Source organism: Lagenorhynchus albirostris, chromosome 3 (assembly GCF_949774975.1).
Source record: "Lagenorhynchus albirostris chromosome 3, mLagAlb1.1, whole genome shotgun sequence".
Taxonomy (NCBI): Eukaryota; Metazoa; Chordata; class Mammalia; order Artiodactyla; family Delphinidae; genus Lagenorhynchus; species Lagenorhynchus albirostris.
In genome coordinates this window covers 52916387-52944021 of record NC_083097.1, presented here as the reverse complement: position 1 = coordinate 52944021, position 27635 = coordinate 52916387, and the positions used below count along the sequence as shown (strand labels likewise).

The following is a 27635-nucleotide window of genomic DNA, read 5'->3' as shown; positions in this document are numbered from 1 at the left end:
TCAGCTTTTTTTTTTTTTTTTAAAGGTAAAGGCCAAATTTCATGTTTCTGGTCATATATCTGCATCAAGAGCTATACCTTTGCATTATTTTAAAGTTTTAAGTAAACTGATTTAGCAAAAATTGGAGCAACCATTACTCCCCGCCACCTGTTGGTCAAAAATAGTTTAACCAAAGTAAGTAAATTCCCTAAGTGAAATTAGTAAGTAAGGGGTGAGCCTTTTAACCGTTAAGATTTAATCTCCCCTGCTAAAAAACTAAAGGTTAGGCTAAATCTTTAGGATCTCCTACTTAAAAATGCAAATATTCTGCATTTATAGAAATGAAAGCAAAGAAAAACGTCCTAACAAGCATTAAAAGAACATCAGTAAAACTCAAGTGTGAACATTTGCCCTAATTTTAATGAAGTGCAGCAATTTTTTGATGAATTTTTTCCCCTTGGCCTAAAGTCAGCTTCACCCTACACCTCAGCAGTGTGCCACAGTGGGTCACATGTTCTAGACTCTGTGCTGATCATGGTACAGAAGCAGTTCTGCTCCCAGAAATTTCATCTCCAAAAAGTCAAAATCCATAATTCTCAAAAAAATGAAGAACTCAACTTGTTTTCCAGGTCATTTATGAACTGGCAGACAAGAGAAAACTTTATTGTTAAAAAACAATAAAGTTTCTTTAAAATATTTAGAGGGAAAAGCTCTTAGAATGAAAAAATAGAAATCTAACCTTTAGTGATTTACAATTAAGTTTAATAACATGAAAATTTATATGGGAAATTATTTTTTTAAAAAACATGCTTTAAGTTATTTTAATTTGGCTATCTTTCAAGCCAATAAAAGTTATCTGTAGATTTTCTAGATTTTAATTTTTTAATTAATTAAATTTTAACAACACAATTTAAAAATGGGTGAAAAATTTAAACAAGCACTTCACAAAAGGAGAAATATGAATGTCCAATGAGCACATGAAAAGATGTTTGACATCATTGAGTCATCAAGAAAATACAAATTAAAAACAGAAAGTGATACGACTACTAACCCATTTAAATGGCTAGAATTTAAAAAAACTGGCAATACCACAGATGGCCAAGGATGCAGAGCAATTAGTTCATTCACCTGTTGCTGGTGGGAATGTAAAATGGTACCATTTTGGAAACAGTTTGGCGGTTTCTTACGAGGTTCAACATACACTACGGATACATCTAACAACATAGATGCATCTTAAAAACAAACTGAGCGAAAGAAGCCAGACACAAAAAAAGCATGCAATGTATGATTCCATTAGTATAAAATTCTTAAGATAAATCTAATCTATAGTGACGAACAGCAGCTCTGGGGTTGCCTGGGCCCAAAGAAGGGGCAAGGGAACATGTTATATCTTGACTTTGGTGGTAATTACACTGGGGTGTAAATTCGCTAAAACCCATCCACAGGTACACTTAGAATGGATACGTTTTATTTTATGTAAATTATACTTCAGTAAAGTTTACTAATATAATCCTTAATTTAATGGCTCTCTGAATTGGATTAGGTTGTACCAAATGGTCTGTGGAGGGGCAGGTACATTCTAAGGGGCTGATTTTCACACAGGGAACTCCACTGTCATTGGGGACACACTTCAGTTGTCCCCACCTATTCACGGGGATTGGTTTCAGGACTCTCACAGATGTTCAAGTCCCTTATATAAAATGGCACCGTATTTGTTTATCAACTATGCATGTACTCCCGGATACTTTAAGTCATCTTTAGATTACTCATAATACCTAATACAACGTAAATGCTGTGTAGCTAGTTGCCAGCAGAGGGCAAATTCAAGTTTTGCTTTAGGGAACTTTCGGAATTTTTTTTTTTTTTTAATATTTTCCATCTGTAGCCGGTTGAATCTGTGGATGTGGAACCCATGGATACAGAGGGCCAACTGTACTGTATAAATGTAACCCCCTCTCTTAAACAAGTCACCCATGCGACTCACCAGTCAGAGCACCCCCCAGGCTTCCCCGCCGCAGCTGTCTTCCATCCTCACTCAGCTGTCTTTTAAACTTCAGCGACTTTCCAGGGCCGGAAGCCACGTCTGGGTTGCTGCATTTCCGAAATGGCATGGGCGGAGGGGATAGTATGTGGTCAAGCTGCAGAGAGAAGGATAGCGACATCACTTCCTGGGGATGCTCTCAACCAGAATGAAAGACACCACACCCCTCCCCACCAGGCATACTTTCTTCCCTCTTTTCCTTCTCTAAATCCCTCTCTCCTAACACTGTTTTGAATTTGGCTGGTATAGAGACTTCAGGGTTCCACTGTTGGGTCTTCCATCTGAAAAAGTATCTGGCTTGCTGCAAAACCTCCACTGCTGTGTTTTTCAAGCAAATTAGTGGGTCATGGCGTATTAGTGGATCATGAAATCAAGTTTAGTAGATGGTGACCAGCAGAACAGAAATTATCAGAGTCCAATGAAGGAAGGAAAAGAATCATTTCATGAAATGGTTAAGTTACACATGTATGTGTGTGTATCCAGAGTCATTATGTAAAATATATCTTTCTGTGGGCCATGATCCTCCTAAAAAAAATGAAGAATATCGCTCTATAGATTCTACAGAGAATCCACAGATCACTTTAGTTGTTCACAAAAGAAAATTCACAAGCTTTCGGTGCTCACGAATATACGTAGGGAAGGGAACTTTCTAAGCACCACAGCCCTTCATGGAAATTAGTATGTCCTGATACCACTTCATAGCTTTTTAAAAGAAAACCTGTCACAAGAGTCATAGAAACCAAAGTCACTTCAAAAGACAGCTTTCTACAAAAGAATCCCTTGTGTCACAACACTTATTTCAAGATCTGTCCTGCTTTCAGAAGAAAACCTCTCATACCTGAATAGGGCCCTATGTTTTAAAATGTTCTCCTTCAGGTAGGTGTATATGCATGTATATGTGTCTAGATAGTTATTAAAGACAAAAATATTAATGTGCACATGCATATACCCAGATAGTTATTAAGAATAAAAATGAAGTACAAAAAATATTCATGGATATTCCAACTGCCACAGAAAAGAGCCAGCTTCATAGAAATTTAAAAACAAACAAGAGTTGGGTAACACTGCTCAAAGCCAGGCATTTTTAGGGATGCTTCACTGAGATTTGTTTTGTTTTCCTGGGTAGGAAGAAGGTCATCTGCTTATACCTGTCAGAATTTTTTCAGATTAAGACTCTCATGGGTGCATTTACAGGAAAAGAAAATTCATGGATGAAGTCATCTATGTGTCTGTCTATGCCATGCAGCATATTCAAAACCATGGCACAAAAAGAAATCTGACCTTGCCTATGAGTAACTCCTCTCAAGCCAGTTGAAATGAAATAGACTACGCTCACTCAGCTGTTACATGATGTCAACTCTCCCCCAAGCTCAGCTGTATTCATTAGTAACACAGAACAGCTGGATTTCAAGCACTTGTCAATCAGTACCATCTGAAATTCATTGCCAGTCAGTATTTTACTGTATTTCATTGCCACTTAGTAGTTTAGTGAGAGGTCCTCAACAAACTAGAGGCGCATCCACTCCAGGATCTGCCCTGATCAGCAGGGAAAAGGAATTGCAGATTGTACTTTTGGAAGTATTTGTTAGGGCTGCTGTTCATTACATCAGTGTCCTACTTAGAACGGCCTCCAAGAGCGAATTTCTGTCTAGTGTTAGACACTTTGCCCTTAAACCTTACAGACAATGAAATGTAGCAAGGGCACCTTGGACAGTAACACATCAGCTACTAGAAAACGCAGAACCCAGCCAGGGTCCAAACGCAGAGGTTAATTTTGCCTCCTTCTTAGCTCTATTTTATGCCCTTACCCCCGTTTTTTTTTTTTTCTTTTTTTTCCTGCCAATATTTTGGGGAAATTTTAAGGGAATTTGAAACACAGAAAAGTTGTAAGATTAGTATAATAAAAACCACGTTCCCTTGACCAGTGGTGAATTGTTAACTTCCGCCCATGACTTTTACTCCTTGTCTCTCTCTCTCTCTCTCTCCCTCCCTCCCTCCCTCCCTCTCTCCCCCCGCCCCGCCCCCGCTTTCTCTTTGCCCTACCACCCCTATAGTGAGAGTTAGTTGCAGACATTGTGGATTTTTACCCCTCAATACTTTGGCCTGCCTCTTCAAATAACAAGGACACTGTCTTAAATTCTCCTGCCCTGTATTAAATGTATTCTTCTAAGATGTCTCAAATCTTCTGTTATCAAGGGAAGTATAAATACTAGGGAAAAAATAAAATATGTGGACTTAATATTAAAAATTTGCTTTTACCGCGAAAGAAAAACATGCAGCCACAAGGTGGCAATGTGTCATAGACATTCAACAAAATGCCCCATAATCGCTACTGCTCGCATAAGTGCACCAAGAACCCCTCGGAATAACCAAGTGAGTTAGGGTCCATTTCAGTTAGTCATTTTCTCTTAATTACTAGTGGCAGCTGCATTAAATACAAATATTTATTGTTTAAGGTTCACCAACTTCTGCTACTTACTTTTCACCCGAAGTTAAATTTTTCAGCTTGTGGAATTATAATTAATTTCTCTGGGGAAGTTTGTTGTATTGCTAATTAACAGAGGGTGAAAAAAGTAAGCAGAGGAAAGAAGATAATTCCTAAGGAGGAATTATGTGATTTCCTTACATATTTCCAACAAAGCCATAAAAGACCTGAAACAAGTGTAGAAGAAAGAGAAGGAAGTCAAGGAGAAAGTGTAGGCAAATAAAAAAGAAAATCCATGTCATCACATATAGAGTCATGAGCTATTAGTCCATAAGCCAGAGTTTTTTTAATCAGAATCACAACCCCAAGAGAGGAGTATTATTTTAAATCTGGCAAAATCGAGGCAGTGAACTGTGAGGGCTGCAAATGTTCCCAACACGATATAAGCAGAAAAACCCATAAGCACTGCGCCATGTTCCAGGATCCCATTTTCTTCCTCACATCAAAATCACACTCTCAACAGCACTCTCTCTAAATATATCATTTTTCCAAATTTGCTGTGTTGTCAGTCGCTCTACTTTCCTTTCTACAGTTAGTCAGAGCTCCTCAAAATGGTCCACTACAGCCTTGCAATTTATTTTTCATTTTTTGTCCTGATTCAAACACTCATGATCCCTTTAAAACATTTCATCAGACCCTGGAGCTTAAGGCAGACAGTGAACATATCACTTTGGACACTGCCCTCTGAATGATTTCAGTTTAATGTTTTCCAAGCTTTCCAAACTTCCAAAGTCTCCACACTACAAGGAATTCAACTAAAGACAGAGGTTGTCTTTACAACTTTCACTCATGTTCAAGGACATCTAAGCCTGCATTTGTCCTACTTGCTCTGAATACTTCTAATTTCCCTCACCAAGCAGTCAGTGGACTCCTGGAGAGCCAGACCCTACTCCCTTGTCACATACTCACCTAGCACACCGCTAGCCACAAAGTATCCTGGACTGAAACACATTCTCTGTACTTCATTCGCTGATGGCAAGCATTGATTTGTGGTAGACTAGCTTTCCTCAAAACTACCTACCTTTAGTTTTCTTAACCGCTTTTAGTTCCAATAGCCACAAAACAGTTAAGGTGCATTTGCATATTACTGAATTTGGAAGTCAGACAGGGACCAAACTTAACTCTTACAGGTAAGCAACCTCTCTTGCTAGCAGTTTTTTTTTTTTTAATTGAAGTATAGTTGATTTACAATGTTTCAGGTATAACAAAGTGATTCAGTTAAACACACACACATACATATACACACACACACACGTATATGTATATATACACACAATCTTTATCAGATTCTGTCCCATTACATTATTACAAGATATTGAATATAGTTCCCTGTGCTATACAGTATGTCCTTGTTGTTTACCTATTTTATATATAGTAGGATGTATTTGTTAATCCCAAATTCCTAATTTATCCCTCCTACCTCCTTTCCCCTTTGGTAAGTTTGTTTTCTATGTCAGTGAGTCTGTTTCTGTTTTGTAAGTAACTTCATTTTTATCATTTTTTAGATTCCATATATAATTGATATCATATGATAACTGCCTTTATCTGACTTACTTCACTTAGTATGATAATCTCTAGGTCCATCCATGTTGCAGCAAATGGCATTATTTCATTCTTTTTTATGGCTGAGTAACACTATTCCATTGTATATATGTACCACATCTTCTTTATCCATTCATCCGTCAATGGACACTTAGGTTGCTTCCACGTCTCGGCTATTGTAAACAGTGCTGCTGTGGACACTGGGGTGCGTGTATCTTTTCAAATTAGAGTTTTTGTCTTTTCCGTATATATGCCCAGGAGTGGGACTGCTGGATCATGATAACTCTATTTCTGTTTTTTAAGGAACCTCCATACTGTTCTCTATAGTGGCTACACTGACTTACATTACCACCAACAGTGTAGGAGGGTTCCCTTTCCTCCACTCCCCCTACAGCATTTATTATTTATAGACATTTTGATGATGGCCATTCTGACTGGTATGAGATGATACCTCATTGTAGTTTTGATTTGCATTTCAGTAATAATTTTCCTAGCAGTTTATCACAGGAAACATGTAAGCGTCCTAGAGAACAAACGGTGTACACAACTACTGTAAGTCTGATCCAGACTTGGGGAAAAGCTTCCAAAATTACCAGTCCTACAGAAATGCTCATCACCAGAAATCTATATCTATCTTCTATATTGATCATCGCCAACCATTGTTTGCTGTTTTACAACTATCAGGATGAGTAAAACAGAAGAGTCCACCACAATTACACTGTGGCTTCTGCCATCAGTGAATATGAATTAAAGCCAAATCATTTACAAGACTGGGTCTTATTCTGTTTAGTGTCTCTGCCATCACCACCACAACCACTACCACTGTCTCCAAACATGGACCATGTGTTTCTTCTATGGCTATATCCCACAGTTTCATCCATCTCTTTGTAAAAAGGCATATTATACCTTTCGATGAACACTGAACTTGCAGCCTTCTTAACTGACAGCTTTCTCCAGCCTCATCTCCAGACAATTTCCTGCCCAAGCACACAAGTTCTCTCATTTACATGATCACATAACCATTGTTATTTGGAAACTAAAGAGATTTTTCCAACTTCAGTAAATGGCAACTCCTTCTGTCTAGCTTCTCAAGTCACAAACCTTACACTTATTCTAAACTTCTCTTTCTTATTCTATAGCTGATCAGCAAATCCCCTAACTCAACCTCTAAAATATATCCAGAACCCAATCACTTCACCACTTTTACTGCTACCACTCCTGTCTCTGCCTTCCAGATCTCTCTTGAAATAGCCTCCCAAGAGATCTCTTTGCTTCCATCCTACTTCTCAGCACAGCAGTCGGTGACCCTTCTAAAACATAAGCCAGAGGCTTATGATCCTCTGCTTGGAGTCCTCCCATGACTTCCTCTGCTTGGATCCTCTGCTTGGAGTCCTCCCACGACCTCCCCTTCACCCAGAACAAAATCCAAAGTCTTGACAATGCCCTACAAGGTCCTACCACCTCTACCCCCATCCCTCTGAACCCAGCTCCTACTACTCCACTCACTCCACTTCTGTCTGTTGCCAGACCTCAAAAGCCCCAGGCATCTCCCCACCACCCAGGACCTTTACACTGATTACTTCCTCTAACCTGGGATACACTCCAGGTATTAGCTACCATGTTTCCCCCATCCTAAAGGTCTCTATTAAAAGGTTACTCTTTCGAGGGGGGGGGCTTTCTCTAATGGCCCTATGTAAAAGTGTTACTGAACACAAGTTTGTGTGCCCCATGTACAGTGAAGTCAAATAAACGGAAACATTGGCATTTGGAGCAGAGAAAGGTTTATTGCACGGCCAAGCAAGGAAAATGGGTGGCTCATGCTCAAAAAACCCAAACTCCCTGCAGGGTTTCAGCAAAGCATTTTTAAAGGCAAGGTGAGGGAGGGGTATCCCAGGGTTTGTCATCAGCCCATGCACAATTCTCTGATTGGTTGATGGTAATCAATCCTTAGGTGCCAGAAGGTCTGGGGCTAGGAGCTCATGATCATCAAGCAGTTAATTCTTCCATTTGGTGGTGGTTTTAGCATCTGAAAAACTCAGGAAATATACATCGGGTACTACCATCTAGGTACTTCAGAGAGGAGCTAAAGCAGAGGATATGGGGGAGAATTCTGTCTTGGGAAGGTCCCATAGGGTCCTGCTTGGTTACAAAGGGTAGGCCCATCACTTTTTTCCCTTTTCAATTTTTCTCCTTAGCATCTATCACTACAAACATGTTAGACCTTTTATATTTGTTTATTGTCCTTCTTCTCCCACTAGAATGTAAGTTACATGAAATTACATACTACTCTGTTTTGTCCACCATTTGTCCACTGCTCTACTTAAAAGGCACCTTATAAATATTTGTTGAGAGAACAAATTGCAAATCTCTGGTATTTAGATTAAACAAAAAATTTAAAAAACATATGCAATAAAGGATTCTGATTACTGGAAAAAAACAGGATCAACTTATAATATTAAATGTTACTCAAGGTAAAAATGCTAAAGGGAGTCTAGCATTTTGACAAAGTTGAACACTTCATATATGAAAAAGGCCCTTAGGTTAGAGCAAATGGCATCTTTTCAAAGAATCTTTTCTATATACAAACTAATATGCTAATTTTCGAACACTGCTACCTCTGAAGGTGATTCCTAAATAATGAATTTTCCGACCTTTTAAATCTATCCTAAGTAGCATAATCACTGTGTCTATCAGCTCCTCCTTTCAGTAATTCCTTATTCATTCCCAAGATGTGGCACCTGCATTTTAAAGACCCATCCGGAATGCATGTGCCCTAAGGCCAAAGTTCATTAGTTCAGAGGGATCACCTCGTACATAATAGGGTCTGACAGTAAAGTCTCTTTTATGCTAAAAAAGAGAGAGAAAGAGATTGACTAGTAACTTAGGGTTATGAAGACACTGTTCACTTATTCTGTTTCTTGATTTTAAATATTCTAAGAAACCAAAGATATGAAAATAAATGAAGAATTGTAACACTGCATAGACTGTGCTTGTAATCTTAATGAACTGCTCTATTGCCTCCATCCAGAAAGGAATCAAATTGGCAACCTGAAATGAGTTTATTGCAAAATTGGATTTTATTTACATTTAAACCAAGTCCTATAAACAACATTTTGAAATTTGACAGGGTTCTATAGTTAAGACAGTCATTATTGTTTTCATACTAATTCCTCAGTGGCCAGGAATGCCAACACTTCCTATCTAATTAGGACATTTAACTCTTTCTATGCCTGTTTCCTCATCTGCAAAATGTCAGTAAGAATACTACCTATCTCTTGAGGTGGCTGTGAAGTTTAAAAGAATTCACAGATGCGCTTAAAACAATACATAGAATACAGTATGTGTGCAATAAATATTAGCTGTGGTGGCTATTAACATCCCCATGTAGAAGTTACTTCATTCGGAAACATCTCTGTATGTGTACTTCATCATAAATGGTTTGCAAGGAAATTAAACTGATTATAGTTTTACTGAGCTGTCTTTTTTTTTTTTTCTTTATGGCTCAAATGAGAACTTGGTTTGAATGAACTGCTTTAAAATTATTTCAGGCCAAGACAAGAAATAACTAAAACATAAAAATAAATAAATAAATAAAATTATTTCAGGTTGTCATTCTTGTGCTGTGCTCTAGAGCACAGACTCCTGGGTCTTGATCATGGGGTTCTCAGCATGCATGAGGTGAGGGGCCTACTCCCAATGTGAATTCTCAGGCACAGAATCCCATTGTCATGCTACTTAACTCCTCTCTCGGAAGTATGGGCCTCAGAGGTGGTGAGGACGCAGAGGGAGGATGGATGAAAAGGGCCTGACACAGGGCTTGGCACATACAAGCACTAAGTAATAATGTTGATGGTAACTGTCATCACAGCTCAAGTCTCCCCTTGCCTTAGCCTGTTGACTCAAAGAAAAGAGAGAAAATATTTAACATTCTCACCACTGCCTGAAGAATATACAACCTCCCTTCCCCCAGCATCCTAAGATCCTACTATAGATCGAATCAGACACCGAGAGAGCTACAATCTTGGACCATATTTTACTGGGGCCCATTGAACTGAATTTGCTGACATTCATATTGGACTATGCCACCCAGAATGCATGTTTCCATTTAATGATATTGTAAGAAGTAGCCCTCTATAAGTCCTGCCACTCTTCCATAAACATAAGGGCCTATATTGAACAGTATCCTCCTTGTCAAGACTCATCTCTATACAAATATTAAGCAGCTGGGAACCAGGTATTCTGGGCACAACAGTGGACAGAACAGACAAAAATCCTTGTCCACTAGGAGCTTCATTCCAGCTGGAGAGACAGAAACCTGGAGAAAATGCTGTCAGTTCTCTGCACTAGAAACAGCTCTGCTTCTGCTGGGTTATGGTCTTCTTTTATCCTGGGAAGCCCATGAACCATATAACTAATCATGTTCCTCTAGTTCAGCCACTTGAAATCATAGGACAAAGCTTGCAGTCCATCACCAGCAAGTGTGGCCTGTCCAGTCTCCATCAAGACTTCATGGATCTGGTTGTAACCTGCAGTAACCTCACTGGATTTCACCTTACCCTCTGCTAGACTGAATGTTTGTGTCCCCACCGCAAATTTATATGTTGACCCTTAACCCCCCAAAATGATGGTATTTGGAGGTCAGACCTCTGGGAGGTGATTAGGTCATGACGGCAGAGTCGTCATGAATGGGAAATCCCATAGAGCTCCTTTGCCCCTTCCACCACGTGAGAACATAGCTAGAAAAAAATCTGGCTATGAACCAGGAAACAGGCTCTCACCAGACACTGTATCTGCCAACGGCTTGATCTTGGACTTCCCAGCCTCCAGAACTATGAGAGATAAACTGTGCTTATAAGGCACCCACTCTACGGTATATTGTTACAGTGGTCTCAAGTAGTGGTAATCTTGTTGCCTGGGGGACGTTTGGCAATGTCTGGAACCATTTTTGGTTTGTCCAACATAAAGGGGGCAGGGCATGTGCTGGGATCTAGTGGCTAGAGACCAAGAGTGCTACTAAATATTCTGCAAAGCCCAGGACAGCCCCCAGCAGCAAAGAATTATCCAGCATACAACATCCATAATGTCACTGTTACGAAACTCTGCTCTATACTTGCTTTTCTTTTGTCTAACTGCACCTATTTTTAAGTTACTCATCTTGCTGAGTTATGTGTTACTGTAGGTCATCTTAAAACCTTTTGAGAACAAGAAGTGGGGGGCAAACGGAGAGCATAGATAGAATCTAAGCAAGAATTGTTCATGTCAACAAGATTTGTTAAGCAAACCATTTCCTGAGCCACATTAATTTACCCAACCTATTTAGCTGTTTATTGCATTTCACTGTCTCAATGAACATCCATGTTTTGAAAACTACATCAATAGAACATATTTAAACCAAAAGATGTACTAGATACCAATATCATTTTCCATCTTCAGTTTTGTAATTAATTCTTTGAATCACAAACTTCAATTAGCAATACACAAAGTGTTTCAGAAACATCCTAACATACATTAGTAGATCAAACTACAGTGGCATTCACCTAAACAGACCTGCACCACTAGTTTCATCTCTTAAGAGAATTGATTTTCTTTCTTCCTTCCTGAGAGAAATATGTAAATTAGCACTTTGGTACCACAATCTCGCTTTTGTCTGTCAACTCAGCTTCAAGAAAGTTAATTCCTTTGCTTATGAACATGCCCCCGCCAACACACACACCGCCAGCTGTATCATCACAGTCCCAACGACAAAGCGCCGCACAGCAGGCGTTTAATTGTGATGTGTACATTAAGCATTAAATTCAATTGTCTGCAGATGAAAAAACAGAGCTAATGTTATATTACAGTATTTCGAAACATAGCACTTCTTAATTTAGAAACAATGACACTGGGGAAGCACAGGGAATATACTGATCTGACTTTGCATACATATCACCTATTTTCCTGTCACTTTAATATTCTAGATGTGTCTCTGACCTTTAGTTAGGGATCTGATCTCTGCCTGAAGTCGTTTACTTATCCGAAGACATTAAATTCCCCCGGCACCATCATGTCCCCATCAGCAACATAACTAAAGTTTCTGACCGCGGTTAACAAAGGAGGCAGAGAATATACTCCTTACCAGTCACTGTCCCTGCACTTAAAGTCAGAGGGGAAAATCTCCACGATGCCACAAAACTTGACATTCTGCGCCAGCTTCCCCCTCTGGTGGGGAGAGTGGACCCCCAGGCAGGTAGCAGTAGTAGTCCCATTTTACCAATGGGCAAACACATTGGGAAACATTAACCCCTCCAAAGTTATCAGCTCCACAGGAGGTACAAAAGGAATCAAGCCCAAGGTTCCTAACTCCAAAGCCCATGGTCCTTCCACTGTTCCAAACCGTGAGAGGGGCTCACAGCAGCAAAGCACATGAAGCCCTGGAAAGTTGATTTTAATTCCCTCTTTCATCCTCGGTCCTAGAAGGCTCCCCAGAGAAGGCTGGGTCTTACACTCTGGTGTCAACCAATCTGAATGATCTAGTTCAATCCTAACTGGCAGTCTACAGAAGCGGTTTCTAGGACTTCTTAGCGGAAATCCTCAAGTCAGAATTACAGAATCACAAAATCCAATCACCTGTAGTCTAATTTCCTGCTTTTCAGAAGACAGAGGCCCAGCCAAGTCAATCGCCCAGGTTTGCAAAGATAACCGCCTAGGTTTCTGGTGCGAGAATCCTGACCAGAACCCAGATTTCCAGACCTACAATCTGTTACCTTGGTCCCCTTACCTACTCCTGCAGTCCTGCTGGTGTCCACCACTCTATTATAATTGACTTGTAGGATTTTCTATGGGTTTTGTTTATAAATGCTTTATCAACCAAGACTTGTTTTAACAACTAGACATCGTGCTAAGGGCTGAAGACAAAAAACAGAATGCACATAGTCATCTTCCTTAGGACACTTCTACCAGAGTGCAGGAGACAGACACAAAAGCACAACCATGAAACAACATGGCAAATGTAACAAAGGAGTTAGGTATGAGGGATTGTAGCGGCTTTGAGCAGAGTTGTGGTCCAGCACCTAGTTAATTTCCGGTCCTTACTGTATTGGCTAAGCCATGCGTTGTTACTTAATGCCTGAAACGCAGAAAGGAGTTAACTATCATTCACTCACACAGACTATGGTCTTCTCGGGGACCTTGAAGCCAGTGCCTGAAGGAACAGAGTGGTGTGTAAACACTTGGTAATTTTCCTTCTAGCTTGGGCTTTTCAAGCTTTTCTTTAATGGGGTACAGAAAAAAAATTATTTTCTAAACAAGTTGGTCTAAGTAGGACGTATGAAGAGAATCCTCTTTGTTGAGAAGCTGCTGTGCTAAGTACCGTAGAGGGGAAATACCTGAGTCCACAGGGTCTGAGGCTGAGAAGAACTATTTTGTGTTATGGCAGGAGGAACAATTTGCTGTTGCTCCAGAGAAGGAAAGAGAAGGAACATGAAAAATGCGAAATAAGCACCGAAAGACAAGTGTTTTTTTCAACTAAATGAAAACCAACCATGGAGAATAACTGGCAGCTAAACCTTCTCTGAGAGGAGGTGTAGGAGGAAGAGCAGAGTTTCTCCCACCATCGGTGCCACACAGCCTGACCCCAAACATCCGTCCTTCTTCAGGCACCAACCGCCCCACCATGGCGGGTGTCTAAGAGCAGTGGGAGCATCACATCCCATTTCCTGAGGGGACCAGAAAACAGGGGAGATGGGGAGGCAGGGCTGTGAGGCAAGCCTACAGCTGGGACAGCACTCAGCCACTTACAGGGGGCGAATGATAACTTCACCTATAAAATAAGGAAAATTACTTCCTCCTCACAGGACTCTTGTGGATTAAGTTAAGTGCTCAGTAGCAAGTTCCTAGGAAGAGAAAACGCTCAAACGTTTCTTCTCTTCCCCTTTCCATTTCCTCTCTTCGCCCGCTTCATTTTGCCAGAACCATAAAAGAAAAATAATCAAGCACTAGAACTTCTGATCAGTAACATCTATTGACCTTAAAAATAAACTCTCGGGCTTCCCTGGTGGCGCAGTGGTTGAGAGTCCGCCTGCGGATGCAGGGGACACGGGTTCGTGCCCCGGTCCGGGAAGGTCCCACATGACACGGAGCGGCTGGGCCCGTGAGCCATGGCCGCTAAGCCTGCGCATCCAGAGCCTGTGCTCCGCAATGGGAGAGGCCACAACAGGGAGAGGCCTGCGTACCACAAAAAAAAAAAAAAAAAAAAACTCTCCACAAGTGTCTGGGAGAAACTTCAAAATATGCTCTTCTTGTAAAATAATGTGTAAGCTCTTTAACTGGACAAACATATAAATTAATATTCATTTCATGATTTTACATTAAGAGGAAGAAAGGTTTGTTTGAAGAAGTCTGCCATGGGTAGCGGTAGCAAACCGAACCCTGACCCAAGAGACAAAATAAACTCTCTTCAGAAAAACATTCCTAAGAAGCATGAGTCACATGCTCTCAGCAGCTCAGGGGCCTCACCTGGTTAAAATGGAAACATTTTAGAAGGACAGGAAAAACAGTCACTGAGAAATTGGCAAACAGAGAACTCAAAGGAGGGCTCTGGGGATGGGGGGTGGTGCAGGCCCATGCAAACTATTTTTATCAGCTTCATTTCTTCTTCAAGAGGGAAAAGATAACCAGAGAGTGTGCAGAGAATGGAGAAGAAAGAGAAAGAAAGGGCTGAGGGAGAAAGGAGAGGGAGATGGGGAGAGGAGAAAGTGACCCAACAAGGCCTGTTCAAGGACGCTAATGCCCTGTCAGCTCCCATGCTCCGTGTCACCTCATGCTTCCATTCCGGATGTGTCCCGCTCTCACCACAGAGCCTAACAATCTTCTCTCTTAGCAAACATAACCCATAATAAATAAATAATTATATAACATTAAATGTATTAAATACTTAGAAATGAATATAGTCCACAATTCTAAATAAAGAAATCCCAAGACCTTCAGTCAGCAGCTCCCCTGGCTCAGCACCAAATCGCACTTACTCCTGGATCTCTACCTGAACAGGGTCCGCCCAGCTGTCTACCCTGTATCCCTGGGCTGAGTCTCTGCTTCTCAGTTACTACTCTCCCTGGCCTGGGCCCCCAGAACTCAAGGTCTGGGGGCTGCCTTGTGCCCAGGGTCTGGCACTGACTGACTCTTGCCTCTGAAACGCAGCCTGCTGGGGACCAGATCCCAACACAGTGCCTGACCTCAATGCCTCCTGCCTGTCGGCCCAGTGAACAGCCGCACGTCTGCCCCACCTCTGCTGGGAGCCACAGCCAGGCTTCAGGGCTTGCTTTAGAGCTTTAGGTCATGGTGCTAACAGCCCAGCTCTCCTCTGTCTGGTCACACCATCCCAGGGCTGAATCCCAAGTCGTCATCCACCACGTGGACTCCCAGCCCCCAAGAGTAGGCTAGGTCTAACCTACCAGGCCCCCAGGGGAACATGAACTAGAGAAACATAGGAAGGAGAAAATGACTCAGAAAGACATGTAAGAGGAGGAAGGGAGAGGGTAGGAAATGTAATGAGGGAGACAGAAGAAAAAGGAGAAAGAAGGAGCAATGAATAGCTTGACAGACTCTCAGAAAGGAATCCGTCAACTTCATAGTCTACTATTCACTTGGGTCATGAGTGCATGAGTAACTTGATCACTTTGATCTTCTGATTACTGATGTCCTTGAAAAGTCTGATTGGTTGACCAACCATTACTGGGAACTCACATATTTTTATCTATTCTCTACAAAAGGGTCTGGCTCCAAACAGGAGCTCTCTGTTCAGACCCCCCAACCCCACACTTGCTGGGAAGAAAACTCTTCTCCAGGTTCCAGGAGTGAAGGACAAATCAAGACATTCCCAACAACCAGCTGAAATCAGGCGAGGAAAAGATCTTGCCTTTGGGAACAGGTTCATAGCTCTGCTAAAAGAAGTATTCAACAGAAGCCACAGTGTAGTAAAAACAGACAGAAGATAATTCATGGTCAAGAATTCCTTGAGTTCTCAAATCAGCCCCCAAGGATTGGATAGAGTTGCGTAAATAAGACCAACACAGCAACAAGAAGAGTTGAAGAGGACTGAGAGTTCTTTCATCTTTTTTTAATCATGTCTATAAACAAGAATTCTAAAACTACTATTAAAGATATACTTACTTTAGGGCTTCCCTGGTGGCGCAGTGGTTAAGAATCCACCTGCCAATGCAGGGGGCACGGGTTCGAGCCCTGGTCCAGGAAGATCCCACATGCCATGGAGCAACTAAGCCCATGCGCCACAACTACTGAGCCTGCACTCTAGAGCCCGTGAGCCACAACTACTGAAGCCGCTCACCTACAGCCCGTGTTCCGCAACAAGAGAAGCCACTGCAATGAGACGCCTATGCACCGCAACAAAGAGTGGCCCCCGCTCACCGCAACTAGAGAAAGCCCGTGTGCAGCAACGAAGACCCAACACAGCCAAAAATAAGTAAACAAAAATCTTAAAAAATGAATAAAATCTATCTTTAAAGAAAATATATACTTACTTTAGCCAATAAGAAGAAACAATTCTGTTTCCCTGCCACTAAAGATCAAAAACAAAACCAACCCAATAAACAAGGTAGAGAGCCCATCAGTCCCTACCTTCGGAAAGCATGAACACACTGACATCTGACCATGTCTGAAACAGACTTGAGCAGGTGGACCCAGAGAGCAATTCAGCAGTCAGCATCTGACCCAGCTCTGGCTCCCATGCCCCAGGTCTTTATTTTTCCACTCTTGCCTGAGACTTGCCTGTGGATCTAAAGGCTGGAATCAAGAGACGTGCTAAATTAGGGAAAGTTTCAAGTTTGAGCTTGAAATCAACCAAGAACAGAACACAGCACTCTGTGCATATAGTCTTCCTTTTAATAAATCTAGGGTTCTCGTATATAAAACTTAAAGGTAGATAGATTACTTTCCTTCTCCTTATATGGGGATTTTAAACAATGAATTCCTCGGCCATTTAAATGTTTATTCAAAGATTAACAAACACCAGTTCACAAAATGTGAAAGCATAGCTCTCTTCTACAAGGCCATGCCCCTTGGACTGGTCTGGCTGGTGAAGTACACCATCCCCATCCATTTGTATCATCACAGCTACCAGAAGCCAGACTGCCTCACACCATCGGGGCTATGGGTTTTCTTTGTCCTCCAGTTCCTGTCATGGTCATGGTCATCCCCTACTGCTGAGAGGCCCCATTGCCACCAAGCCCAAGCCCACCACAGCCACTGAATGTTCATTCCTGACGTTCACCACTCCTTGATGTTGCAGGGATCAGCTAACTGCAGCCCACACGACAAATACAAATTTACTGGACCACAGCCATACCCATTCGTTTACATACCATCCACGCTCTGCCCACATCAGCAGGGCTGATCAGTTGTCCCAGAGACCATATGGCTCATGAAGCCCAAAATACTTACTATCTGGTCCCCTTAACTGAACCAGTTTGCCAGTGCCCGATTTCTCCTATGAGCATCTACTATGAGCATCTACTATGTGCCAAGTGCTGTCTGGGCAGTGTGGAGAGAGCAGTGAGCAAAGCCAAGCCCCTTTCTTCAGGTAGAATTAAGGGCTGTGAAGCAGCAGCAGGATATGCCACTCTATTATATGGGTGGTTAGAGATCATCTCTCTGGCAGGTAGCCATTTGAGCAGAGACCTGGAGGGAGGGGTGCAGGGGGAAGAAGCTTCCAAGCCAAGGGAAGGGCAAGTGTGAGGACCCAGAAGTGACAGTGAGTTCAGCATGTGAGAAACAGCAAGTAAGGTGGCTGGCCAACACCCACTTTCCCTGGTCTCAATCCACCAGTCCCTCTCTTCCTTGCTAGGCACAGCCCTCACTGCACACCATACTAAGTGCTTTAGGCAGGTTATCTCATTTAATCTTTAAAAGCACCCTCTGACATGGTATTATCATCATCCCATTTTACAGACAAGGAAACTGAGGTTTATTTAGGGAGTTTAAGTGACTTGCCCCAGGTATCAAAGCTGGTGACCGATAAAGACTGAACCCCACGGCTAGCAATCAGACCCATCCTCTTCCTCTATGCCATCTTTGTGCAGGCAGCACCAGCCCCGTCACCCAGCTACAGACCAACAGCTTTATGTTACTGTTGTACCTGGTGCAAGGTGTGGGCCACCTGGACTGGTGAAAGAGGCTTCCCTGAGCCTGCTTCCTTTCCCACTCTCTGTTTTCGGACCAGATGCTCCCTGAACTCCTCTCCTTCCTCCTTCCTCCTTCCCTAACGTTACATAAGCCTCCTAAGACTACTTCCAAAACAAACTCACCAGGCTACGGAAGCCTCACTGATGCAGGGAAATGACTTGCAAAAGAAGAAAGGAGGAAGGGAACTAATATTTACAGAAGGCCTTCTGTGGGCCAGGCACCGATATAAACACTGTGGACTTTATTTCTGGGAGATTATGCTTAGTGAGAAGATCGAAGTAGAAAAACACAACATCTTCCATTTAGATTTCTGCATTCCACAGTGCAGGAGCTGCTAGAGAAGGCTCCAGCACAGACATGCTGTGACTTTTGTACTTTGTACTGTATGTACTACTGTACCGTGTGCCTCAAGATCACTCATCGTCCAGTGTCCTGAGACAAGATGTGCAGCAACTCCTATTCTTTCCTACCTCAGCCCATGTTCTCCGATGCCCTCACTCTGCCCCCCTCTCTCCTTTAAGGGCTTACCTCAGCCTTTATGCTTTGCTCACAAGTGTTACAATGATGTCCTGGGCACAACTGATTGGTTCTAAAGCAACCATCTACCCATACACACACTTACCTCTTCCTAGAGGTGCAGGAGCCCACAGGCAGTTAGGACCCTTGGTGATTTACCACCACGATTTCCCAAGCCTTCCCAAGACAGGTATGTGGACCAATGCCCCAGTGTAGCCTTTAATTTAGAACAAGACTAAGAAACCTAAGAGTCATTCACAGCACAGTTCCAAAGCCACATGGACTAGGAGAGCGAGGAACACACCTCAATAAATGCTACCCATAAGAAATGGAATGGAAAAGTGTTCAGAATGGTGAAAAATAACCTGCCCTGCTCAGTGGAAAAAAAATTAGAACCACGCTTTGACAATTCCTCTATTTTAGCATAATACACAGGAAAACACAATCTTCTTGGTTAGTATGTCTGCTGCCCCCCATGAATCCTAATCGCTTATCTGTGCTTCCTACAACTTAGCAAAAGGCCTGACAGAGTCAACACTTTGCATATGCATCACATGAATAAATGTCTACTTTGGACTTGGGGGCATTATTATATGACAAATACCCCGAGGAGTTAAGAGATGCACCACTGAGAAGGAGTGAAAAGAAGACTGAAATAAGACTACAATGCCTCCATACGTGCAAAAGGAGAGGAGGAGTCACTATGTAAAAAAATTCCCTGCAGCTGGGCTGGGAATGGGCCCAGTTATTCCTTACACCTGACTACTATTCTCTTCTGATTGAGGCAAACCAGTTTTACCCATCTCTTCTTTTTTCTCCCCAGAATTCCTGCCATGGTTGGGGCGGGGGAAAAGGGCAAGGAAAATAAATAAGAATGACCTCTCCTGCAACAACTAGAGAAAGATGTGGCTGAACAGGTGGGTGTCCTCTGTCTGGGGAGGGAGTCAGTAACAGCAGGATTATCTGCAAGTGTAAAATTATTTTACTTTTTATGTTCCACAAGTAAATACTAAAACATGGGGCACTATGCACCATTTCTCTATTTCCCAAATGAACACGAATAAAGGAAAAAGCTGGAAAGTCCACTCTGAGAAATATTTTTGAAAACACCGAAATGACTTTACACAAACATAATTAAGTAAGGGCATTTTTCTTACTTAACAAATCACGCTTCATCACCGTAGCTAATTAAACCAAGAAAAAAGAAAATCTACAGGAAAAGGACGAGGAAGGTATCAATAACTCAAGACTTTAATAACTGCTCTAAAAGAGGGAATCTACCTAAAATCTTTAAAGAGTTCTTACACTTCAGAATCTTATACAGTCACAATATTTCATAACAAAAATGTATTCATCAACAATGGACATAATCAAGTTGCAGTAAAAGGTCAGAGAAGTTAGATGAAATCTATCTGTAAGCAGCCTAAGAATATGGTATGCTCACAACGCCACAGGCCTGGCAGTAGCTATAAGTTCACCACAATCGAAAAAAGGAAGAAGGCAGACCTGTCACAGCATCTTCAAACTGAAGGAGAATGTCGTGACCATCTACTCTGGCCTCCCCAAAATACCTTTAGAATCTAGAGCTGCCCCCCACACCCGCCCGGCCACGGACACACATACACTCTTCACCCTCTCCCTGTTTTATTCTCCTCCACAGCACCTATCTACACGTCCTTGTTTGCTTATTGTTGCCCATTAGAACAGAAGCTTCAGGAAGGGAGAGATTAGGATCTGTTTCCTTCCCTGGTGAAAGCCCAGAGGCTAGAAGAGTGCCTGGCGTGTAGGGGCAGTGACCATTAGTGCTGCATGGACCATCCTGAGCTCTCCACCTTCCCGGCACACAACAATATTGCACTTCCTGCCCCTTGGGGTTGGATAGAGTCACGTGACAAGATATGACCAGCGAGAGTAAGGAAAAGCGGTATGTGTCACGTGCAAGCTTAAGCGCTTAACTGGGGGTGTGAGACCCTCCAGAGCACTCGTCTAACCCTGCTTCAGCGACCACCTGCTCCAGACGAGGCTGCTCTGTCAGCCTATCCCAGACAATACAAGTAGAGCCCCAGCAAACCCCCAATGGTTGTGAAGCATGAGCGAGAAATAAACCTTCGTGCTATAAGCCACTGAGGCTTAACGGATAGGGTAGGTGGTCAGTAAAAATGTGTGGGTGAATGTGGCAGCTTCCCTCACAGAGCATAATGAGCTCTGAGAGGACCTGTGGACTCACAATGCAGCCCATTCTAAGTTGGAACAAGTCACAGGTGCTTCCTGGTACTAAGTCCAAAACTGTTCCTAAAGAAAAGGATGCTGTGATGCTCATTTTATATGTCAATTTGACTGGGCCCTGTTTCTTTGGAGAACCCTAATTCAAATGCATATGGCAGGACAGGGTAAAGGGCAGGAAAAGGTTGTTATCCACTCACTCCCTGCTTTCCACATCTGCTTCAAGCTTTCCTGAAGGGTCCTTCGACTGAACAAGGTCAAGAGAGAGTGACTCAGAAGCTATGTTGTGAGAAATGATCAGTATTAGTAAGACAAAGGTTTGTCTTACAGATGTTTCACTCAGAAGCCTCTGAAGAAATTAAGCCTCCTCCTAGCAAAGCAGACCTCCAGGATGAAACAGCCCCTCCAGGATGGATCTTAGACTTGAGAGGAGCTTAGAAGTAGAAGCAGGTCTAAGGAATCAAAGTATAGGGATGAACACTAGGCCAAGAAGGGACTCTCAGCTGCTCAGATGTGGTAGCTTTATTACATGCCCAGGAAGGAATTCTTTGGTACTCCTCCCTCTAAGAGGTAGACCTTGATAACACTCCCTGCTTCAGTGTAGGCTATACTTAATGACTTGCTTCTAAGAATCATAACAGGGCAGAAATGATGGTGTGTAACTTCTAAAACTTGGCCATAAAAGGTATTGTGAGTTTCTCCTTGTTCTCTCCTTCTCCTCTCATCTCCCCCACTGGTCCATCAATCCGTTCCTTCCCTCCCATACATTGAATACTTCGTCTGGGAGAAGCCAGCTGCCGTGTCATGAGGACATTCAAGCATCCCTATGGAGAAGCCCCTGTGGTAAGGAACTAAGGCCTCCTGACTACAGCCAGCACCAATGGGCCAGCAGGTTGAGAGAGACATCTTGGAAGTGGGTCTTCCTTTAATTATTTTTTTTGGCAGCGTTGGGTCTTAGTTGCACCACGTGGGGTCTTCAGTTGAGGCGTGCGGGATCTTTCATGTGGCATGGGCTCTTTGTTGTGGCACACAGGCTTCTCTCTAGTTGCAGCATGCGGGTTCTCTCTCTAGTTGTGGTGCACGGGCTCCAGAGCGTGTGGGCTCTGCAGTATGTGGCATGTGGGCTCTCTCATTGATATGTGCAGGGTCAGTAGTTGTGGCACACAGGCTTAGTTGCCCCATGGCATGTGGGATCTTAGTTCCCCGAGCAGGGATCGAACCCTTGTCGCCTGCATTGGAAGGCAGATTCTTTACAACTGGACCACCAGGGAAGTCCCAGAAGTGGGTCTTCCTGCCACAGTCAAGCCTTCAGATGACTGTAGCCCTGGCTGCAATGAATGTGCCCAAGCCGGAATCACCCAGCTAAGCTGCTCCTGAATTACTAACTCAAAAAACTTTGGGGGTAATAACTTACTGGGTTTGGTTTTGTGTTTTGTTTTTTAGGCAGCTAAGTTTGGGGGTTAAAAAAAATTAGGTACAATTGATTTACAATGCTGTGTTTCTGGTGTAAGGCAAAGTGATTCAGTTGTATATATATATACTTTTTCAGATGCTTTTCTATTAGAGATTTTTTTTCTTTTCTTTTTTCTTTTTTTTTTTTGCGGTATGCGGGCCTCTCACTGTTGTGGCCTCTCCCGTTGTGGAGCACAGGCTCCGGACGCGCAAGCTCAGCGGCCATGGCTCACGGGCCTAGCCACTCCATGGCATGTGGGATCTTCCCAAACCGGAGCACGAACCCGTATCCCCTGCATCGGCAGGCGGAGTCTCAACCTCTGCGCCACCAGGGAAGCCCTATTAGAGATTATTATGAGATATTGAATATAGTTCCCTGTGCTATACAGTAGGATCTTGTTGTTTATCTATTTTATATATAGTAGTGTGTATCTATTAATCCCAAGCTTCTAATTTATCCCTCCTCCCTTTTCCCATTGGGAGGAAAACCAACCATAAGTTTGTTTTCTATGTTGTGAGTCTGTTTCTGTTTTGTAAATAATTTCCTTTGTATCATTTTTTTTTAGATTCCACATACAAGTGATATCATATGATATTTGTCTTTCTCTGACTTACTTAACTTAGTATGATAATCTCTAGGTCCATCCATGTTGCCACAAATGGCATTATTTCATTCTTTTTATGGCTGAGTAATATTCCAACCACAACTTCTTTATCCAGTCATCTGTCAATGGACACTTAGGTTGCTTCCATATCTTGGCTATCATAAATAGTGCTGCTGTGAACATTGGGATGCATGCATCTTTTCGAATTAGAGTTTTCTCCGGATATGTGCCCAGGAGTGGGACTGCAGGATCATACGGCAACTTCTAATTTTAGTTTTTTGAGGAACCTCCATACTGTTTTTCCATGGTGGCTGAACAAATTTACACTCCCTTTTGTAAGGGAAGGTTCATTTTTCTCCACACCTTCTCCAGCATTTGTTATTTGTTGCCTTTTTAATGATGGCCATTCTGACCAGTGTGAGGTGGTACCTCATTGTAGTTTTGATTTGCATTTCTCTAATAATTAGCAATATGGAGCATCTTTTCATGTGCCTGTTGGCTATCTGTATGTCTTCTTTGGAGAAATGTCTATTTTCCAGGTACGTCTGGAAATGTCTATTTTCCAAGAAGAAAGATCTTCTGCCCATTTTTTGATTGGGTTGTTTATTTATGTATTTATTTGATATGGAGCTGTATGAGCTGTTTGTATATTTTGGAAATTAATCTCTTGTCTGTTGCATCATGGGCAAATATTTTCTCCCATTCTGTAGGTTGTCTTTTTGTTTTGTTTATGGTTTCCTTTGCTGTGCCTAAGATTCTAAGTTTGATTAGGTCACATTGGTTTATTTTTGCTTTTATTTCTTTTGCCTTGGGAGACTGACCTAAGAAAACATTGCTACGATTTATGTCAGACAATGTTTTGTCTATATTCTCTTCTAGGAGTTTTATGGTGTCATGTCTTATATTTAAGTCTTTAAGCCACTTTGAGTTTATTTTTGTGTATGGTGTGAGAGAGTGTTCTAACTTCATTGATTAACATGCACTGTCCAACTTTCTAAACACCACTTGCTGAAGAAACTGTCTTTTCTCCTTTATGTATTCTTGCCTCCTTTGTTGAAAATTAATTTATCGTAGGTGTGTGGGTTTATTTCTGGACTCTCTATTCTGTTCCATTGATCCATATGTCTGTTTTTGGGCCAGTACTGCACCGTTTTCATTACTGTAGCTTCATAGTATTGTCTGAAGTCTGGGAGGGTTATGCCTCCAGCTTTGTTCTTTTTCCTTAGGATTGCTTTGACAATTCTGAGTCTTTTGTGGTTCCACATAAATTTTAGGATTATTTGTTCTAGTTCTGTGAAAAGTATCACAGGTAATTTGATAGGGACTGCATTAAATCTGTAGATTGATTAGGACAGTATGGCCATTTTAACAATATTAATTCTTCCAATCCAAGAGCATAGGATATCTTTCCATTTCTTTGAATCATCTTCCATTTCTTTTATCAATGTTATATAGTTCTCAGCATATAAGTCTTTCACCTCCTTGGTCAGATTTATTCCTAAGTATTTTTTTAAGCAATTTTTAAAGGATTTTTTTTCACTTTCTCTGATATTTTCATTGTTAGTGTAAAGAAATGCAACAGATTTCTGTATGTTAATCTTGTATTCTGCTGCCTTGCTGCATTCGTTTATCAGTTCTAATTGTTTTTGTATGGAGTCTTTAGGGCTTTCCATATACAGTACTCTGCCATCTGCATATAATGACAATTTTACCTCTTTCCTTCCAATTTGGATACCTTTTATTTCTTTCTCTTGTCTCATTGCTGTGGCTAGGCCCTTCAATACTATGTTGAATAGGCTGTACAGTAGAAATTAACATAATATTGTAAATCAACTATAGGTCAATAAAAAAAATACTATATTGAATAGAAGTGGTGAGAGTGGGCATCCTTGTCTTGTTCCAGATTTTAACAGGAAGGCTTTCAGCTTTTTGCCATTGAGTACTATGTTGGCTGTGGGTTTGACATAAGTAGCTTTTATTATGCTGATATATGTTCCCTCTATACCCACTTTGGTAAGAGTTTGTTTTTTTTTATCATTAATAGACGTTGAATTTATTCAAATGCCTTTTCTGAATCTATTGGGATGGTCGTGTGGTTTTGTCTTTTCTTTTGTTGATGTGGTGTATCACATTGATTGATTTGCATATGATGAACCATCCTTGTGACCCTGGGATGAACCCAGCTTGATCATGGCGTATGAGCCTTCGTATGCTTTGTTGGATTCAGTCTGCAGGGGATAATTTCTTACACAGCAAAAGATAAGTAATATATCAAGTGTCCTCTGGCTTGGATGTGTGCCTGTGTACGTATTTTGTAACAATGACATGTTCACAGTGACTTTATGGAATGGACTACACATTGACCCTGATAGCCCAGATATAACTGAGGGGATGAAAACATGTTCAACCAAGGATAGTACTCCCTGGGGTCCCTAAGCCTAGGTTTCTTGTTTGTCATATTTAATCATAGAATAGTACTTTCCTTCATTGCTATCAAGATCTTTTGAAAATATATATATCACACCATCTATCATCATGATAGGCCTTTCCCTTCAGCATGACTCAGAAAACTATTGAAGAACACAGAGAAAAAAAAAAGGAATGGACCACTGCTGATATTACCTGAATGTAAGACTATGAAACAACTACTCATATCTTTCTTTTTTCATATTCTAACTTTTTCCTAAAAAGGCTTAAAGAATTTGGTAGAATAACTCCAGGAGGAATCCCTTCCTTTGACACTAACCCATTGCCATCTTCAGTAGCTAAATAGTTGTTATTGCCTTCCTACCTCTCCTGAGAAATTGCATTTGATTCTCCAAGTCATTTACTATCTTATTAACCAGTAATTCAGTGAGTGATGCAGAGTAATAATATGGCTCAAATCATGGGCGTTTAGGCAGGCTGGGAAGTACGCACAGACCAAGGCACACACTCACTAAAGGACAGAAAGAAACAAACCACATGTTTACCAAAGTATTCTTCATCTCCTGGCATTTTGCATCTTCTGCCTCTGTCCTACTTGCAGGTGTCAGTGATAGCAGGGACATGCTCATTAAACAGTCTAAGGTTTAACTTCTGAAAAAAAAAGTTAACTGAGTCACTAACCCTCTCTGGATGAAGACAGGAAAGAAAGGGACAATGGTATGAGGGTAAGGAAGGTTAAAACAGGATGGTGCTAAGGTTTGCAGTGGAATCAGTCAGCTTCAACAGAAAGCAAGCAGTGGAAATGGGAAAATTAACTTCTCCAGATCCTCCAAATCCCAGAACTATTTCCTCTAGGATTAAGTGTTCCACATCACCATATCAGGTAGAACAGTGGAAACCTTATACCAGAAGCATTGAAAAAATAAAAGTTATCATAGATCATTTTACTTGGATAAAAAGAAAGGCAGTGCATCAACTTCAAAAGAAATGATTTCCAATTACATCCAAAAAATATTGATTGGATGTTTGCTCTCTGTTAAGGCACTATAACAGGAATGGTAGGATAAAGGGGTAAGTCAACATAGCCCCTGCAATCAGGAATCTCTTAATCGAATAAGTGACTCTTGACCTTCGAAGTTCTCAGATTCTATAAAAATAATAGCTCTTTTTCTCAAATAAACACAGAGGCAGGATAAATACAACATTTTGCTAACAATTTCAGGCTATCTGTAAATCCTCAAAGTCTATGGATCCTGTAGTAAGTACCTCTTCATCTACTGGGAGGAAAAACAATTTAATAAATGTATGACATAATATATAACATTAGATATTAACCTAGCCTCTCTTCCAAGCAGCTGACAACACCACCTTCATTCTTTTCAAACACCAGATATTGTAGAGGACAACACACATACATTCACGTAAAAGTAACATTTACTAATATGTCTGGCATCACTTTTTACAGGTAATAGTAATTAAACTGAAATGAAATTTGTATAAAACCTAAATTTGTAACATCTGCATTTTTGAACTGCATCCTTACACTGGGTGTAGTTATTTTGTATGATTAATTCTGAATATAAAGTATTTTCTGTAGCTCCAAGATAGCAAGCTGAGCACTTCAATTGTTTCAATGGTTTAAATAATTTTTTGCTGTATTATTGGTACAAAAAAATTCACTTGAATATTTCAGTTTTTAGAAAAGCTCAGTTTCTCTACATCAGTTGTATTTACACTGTCAAAAAAAAAGAAAAAAGAATGACAGACAAGTGATTTAGGCACCAGAGATCTTTTTTTTTAAATTTTTCTCATCATTTCTGCACTGTCTTCCAAGAAACATGTTCTCAGATACAAAGCAGATGATGTTCTTTAGGATAGAGCAGGGAATGCTAACAGGTTGCACAGATGGAAGGAAAGAGGAGTAACTAGCACTGAGAGAAACAAAGAACAACTAGAAAACAGGAAAGAAACATAAATTGTTTTCAAGCTTCAGTAACCCTCAACCACATATGGCTATTTAAATTCAGTCTACATGAAAAATTCAGTTCCTCAGTTGCATTGGCCTCATTTCAAGAGCTTAAAAGCCACATGCGGCTAACGGCTACCATATTGGACACTGCAGAGTACAGAACATTTCCGTCATCTCAGAAAGGTCTATTGGACATCACCATTCTGGAAAGTGAAACCTCAG

At 41.4% G+C, this 27635-nt stretch overlaps 1 protein-coding gene across 1 annotated transcript in view; it reads right to left on the bottom strand.

Annotated features, from left to right (window-relative positions):
• LOC132518318 (microtubule-associated serine/threonine-protein kinase 4-like) overlaps positions 1-27635 on the bottom strand; it is a 207551-nt gene that overhangs the window by 33108 nt on the left and 146808 nt on the right. The window contains exon 2 of the mRNA XM_060146311.1: positions 1964-2117. Coding sequence (XP_060002294.1) covers positions 1964-2117 — 154 coding nt within the window. The remainder of the gene's footprint in view (positions 1-1963; positions 2118-27635) is intronic.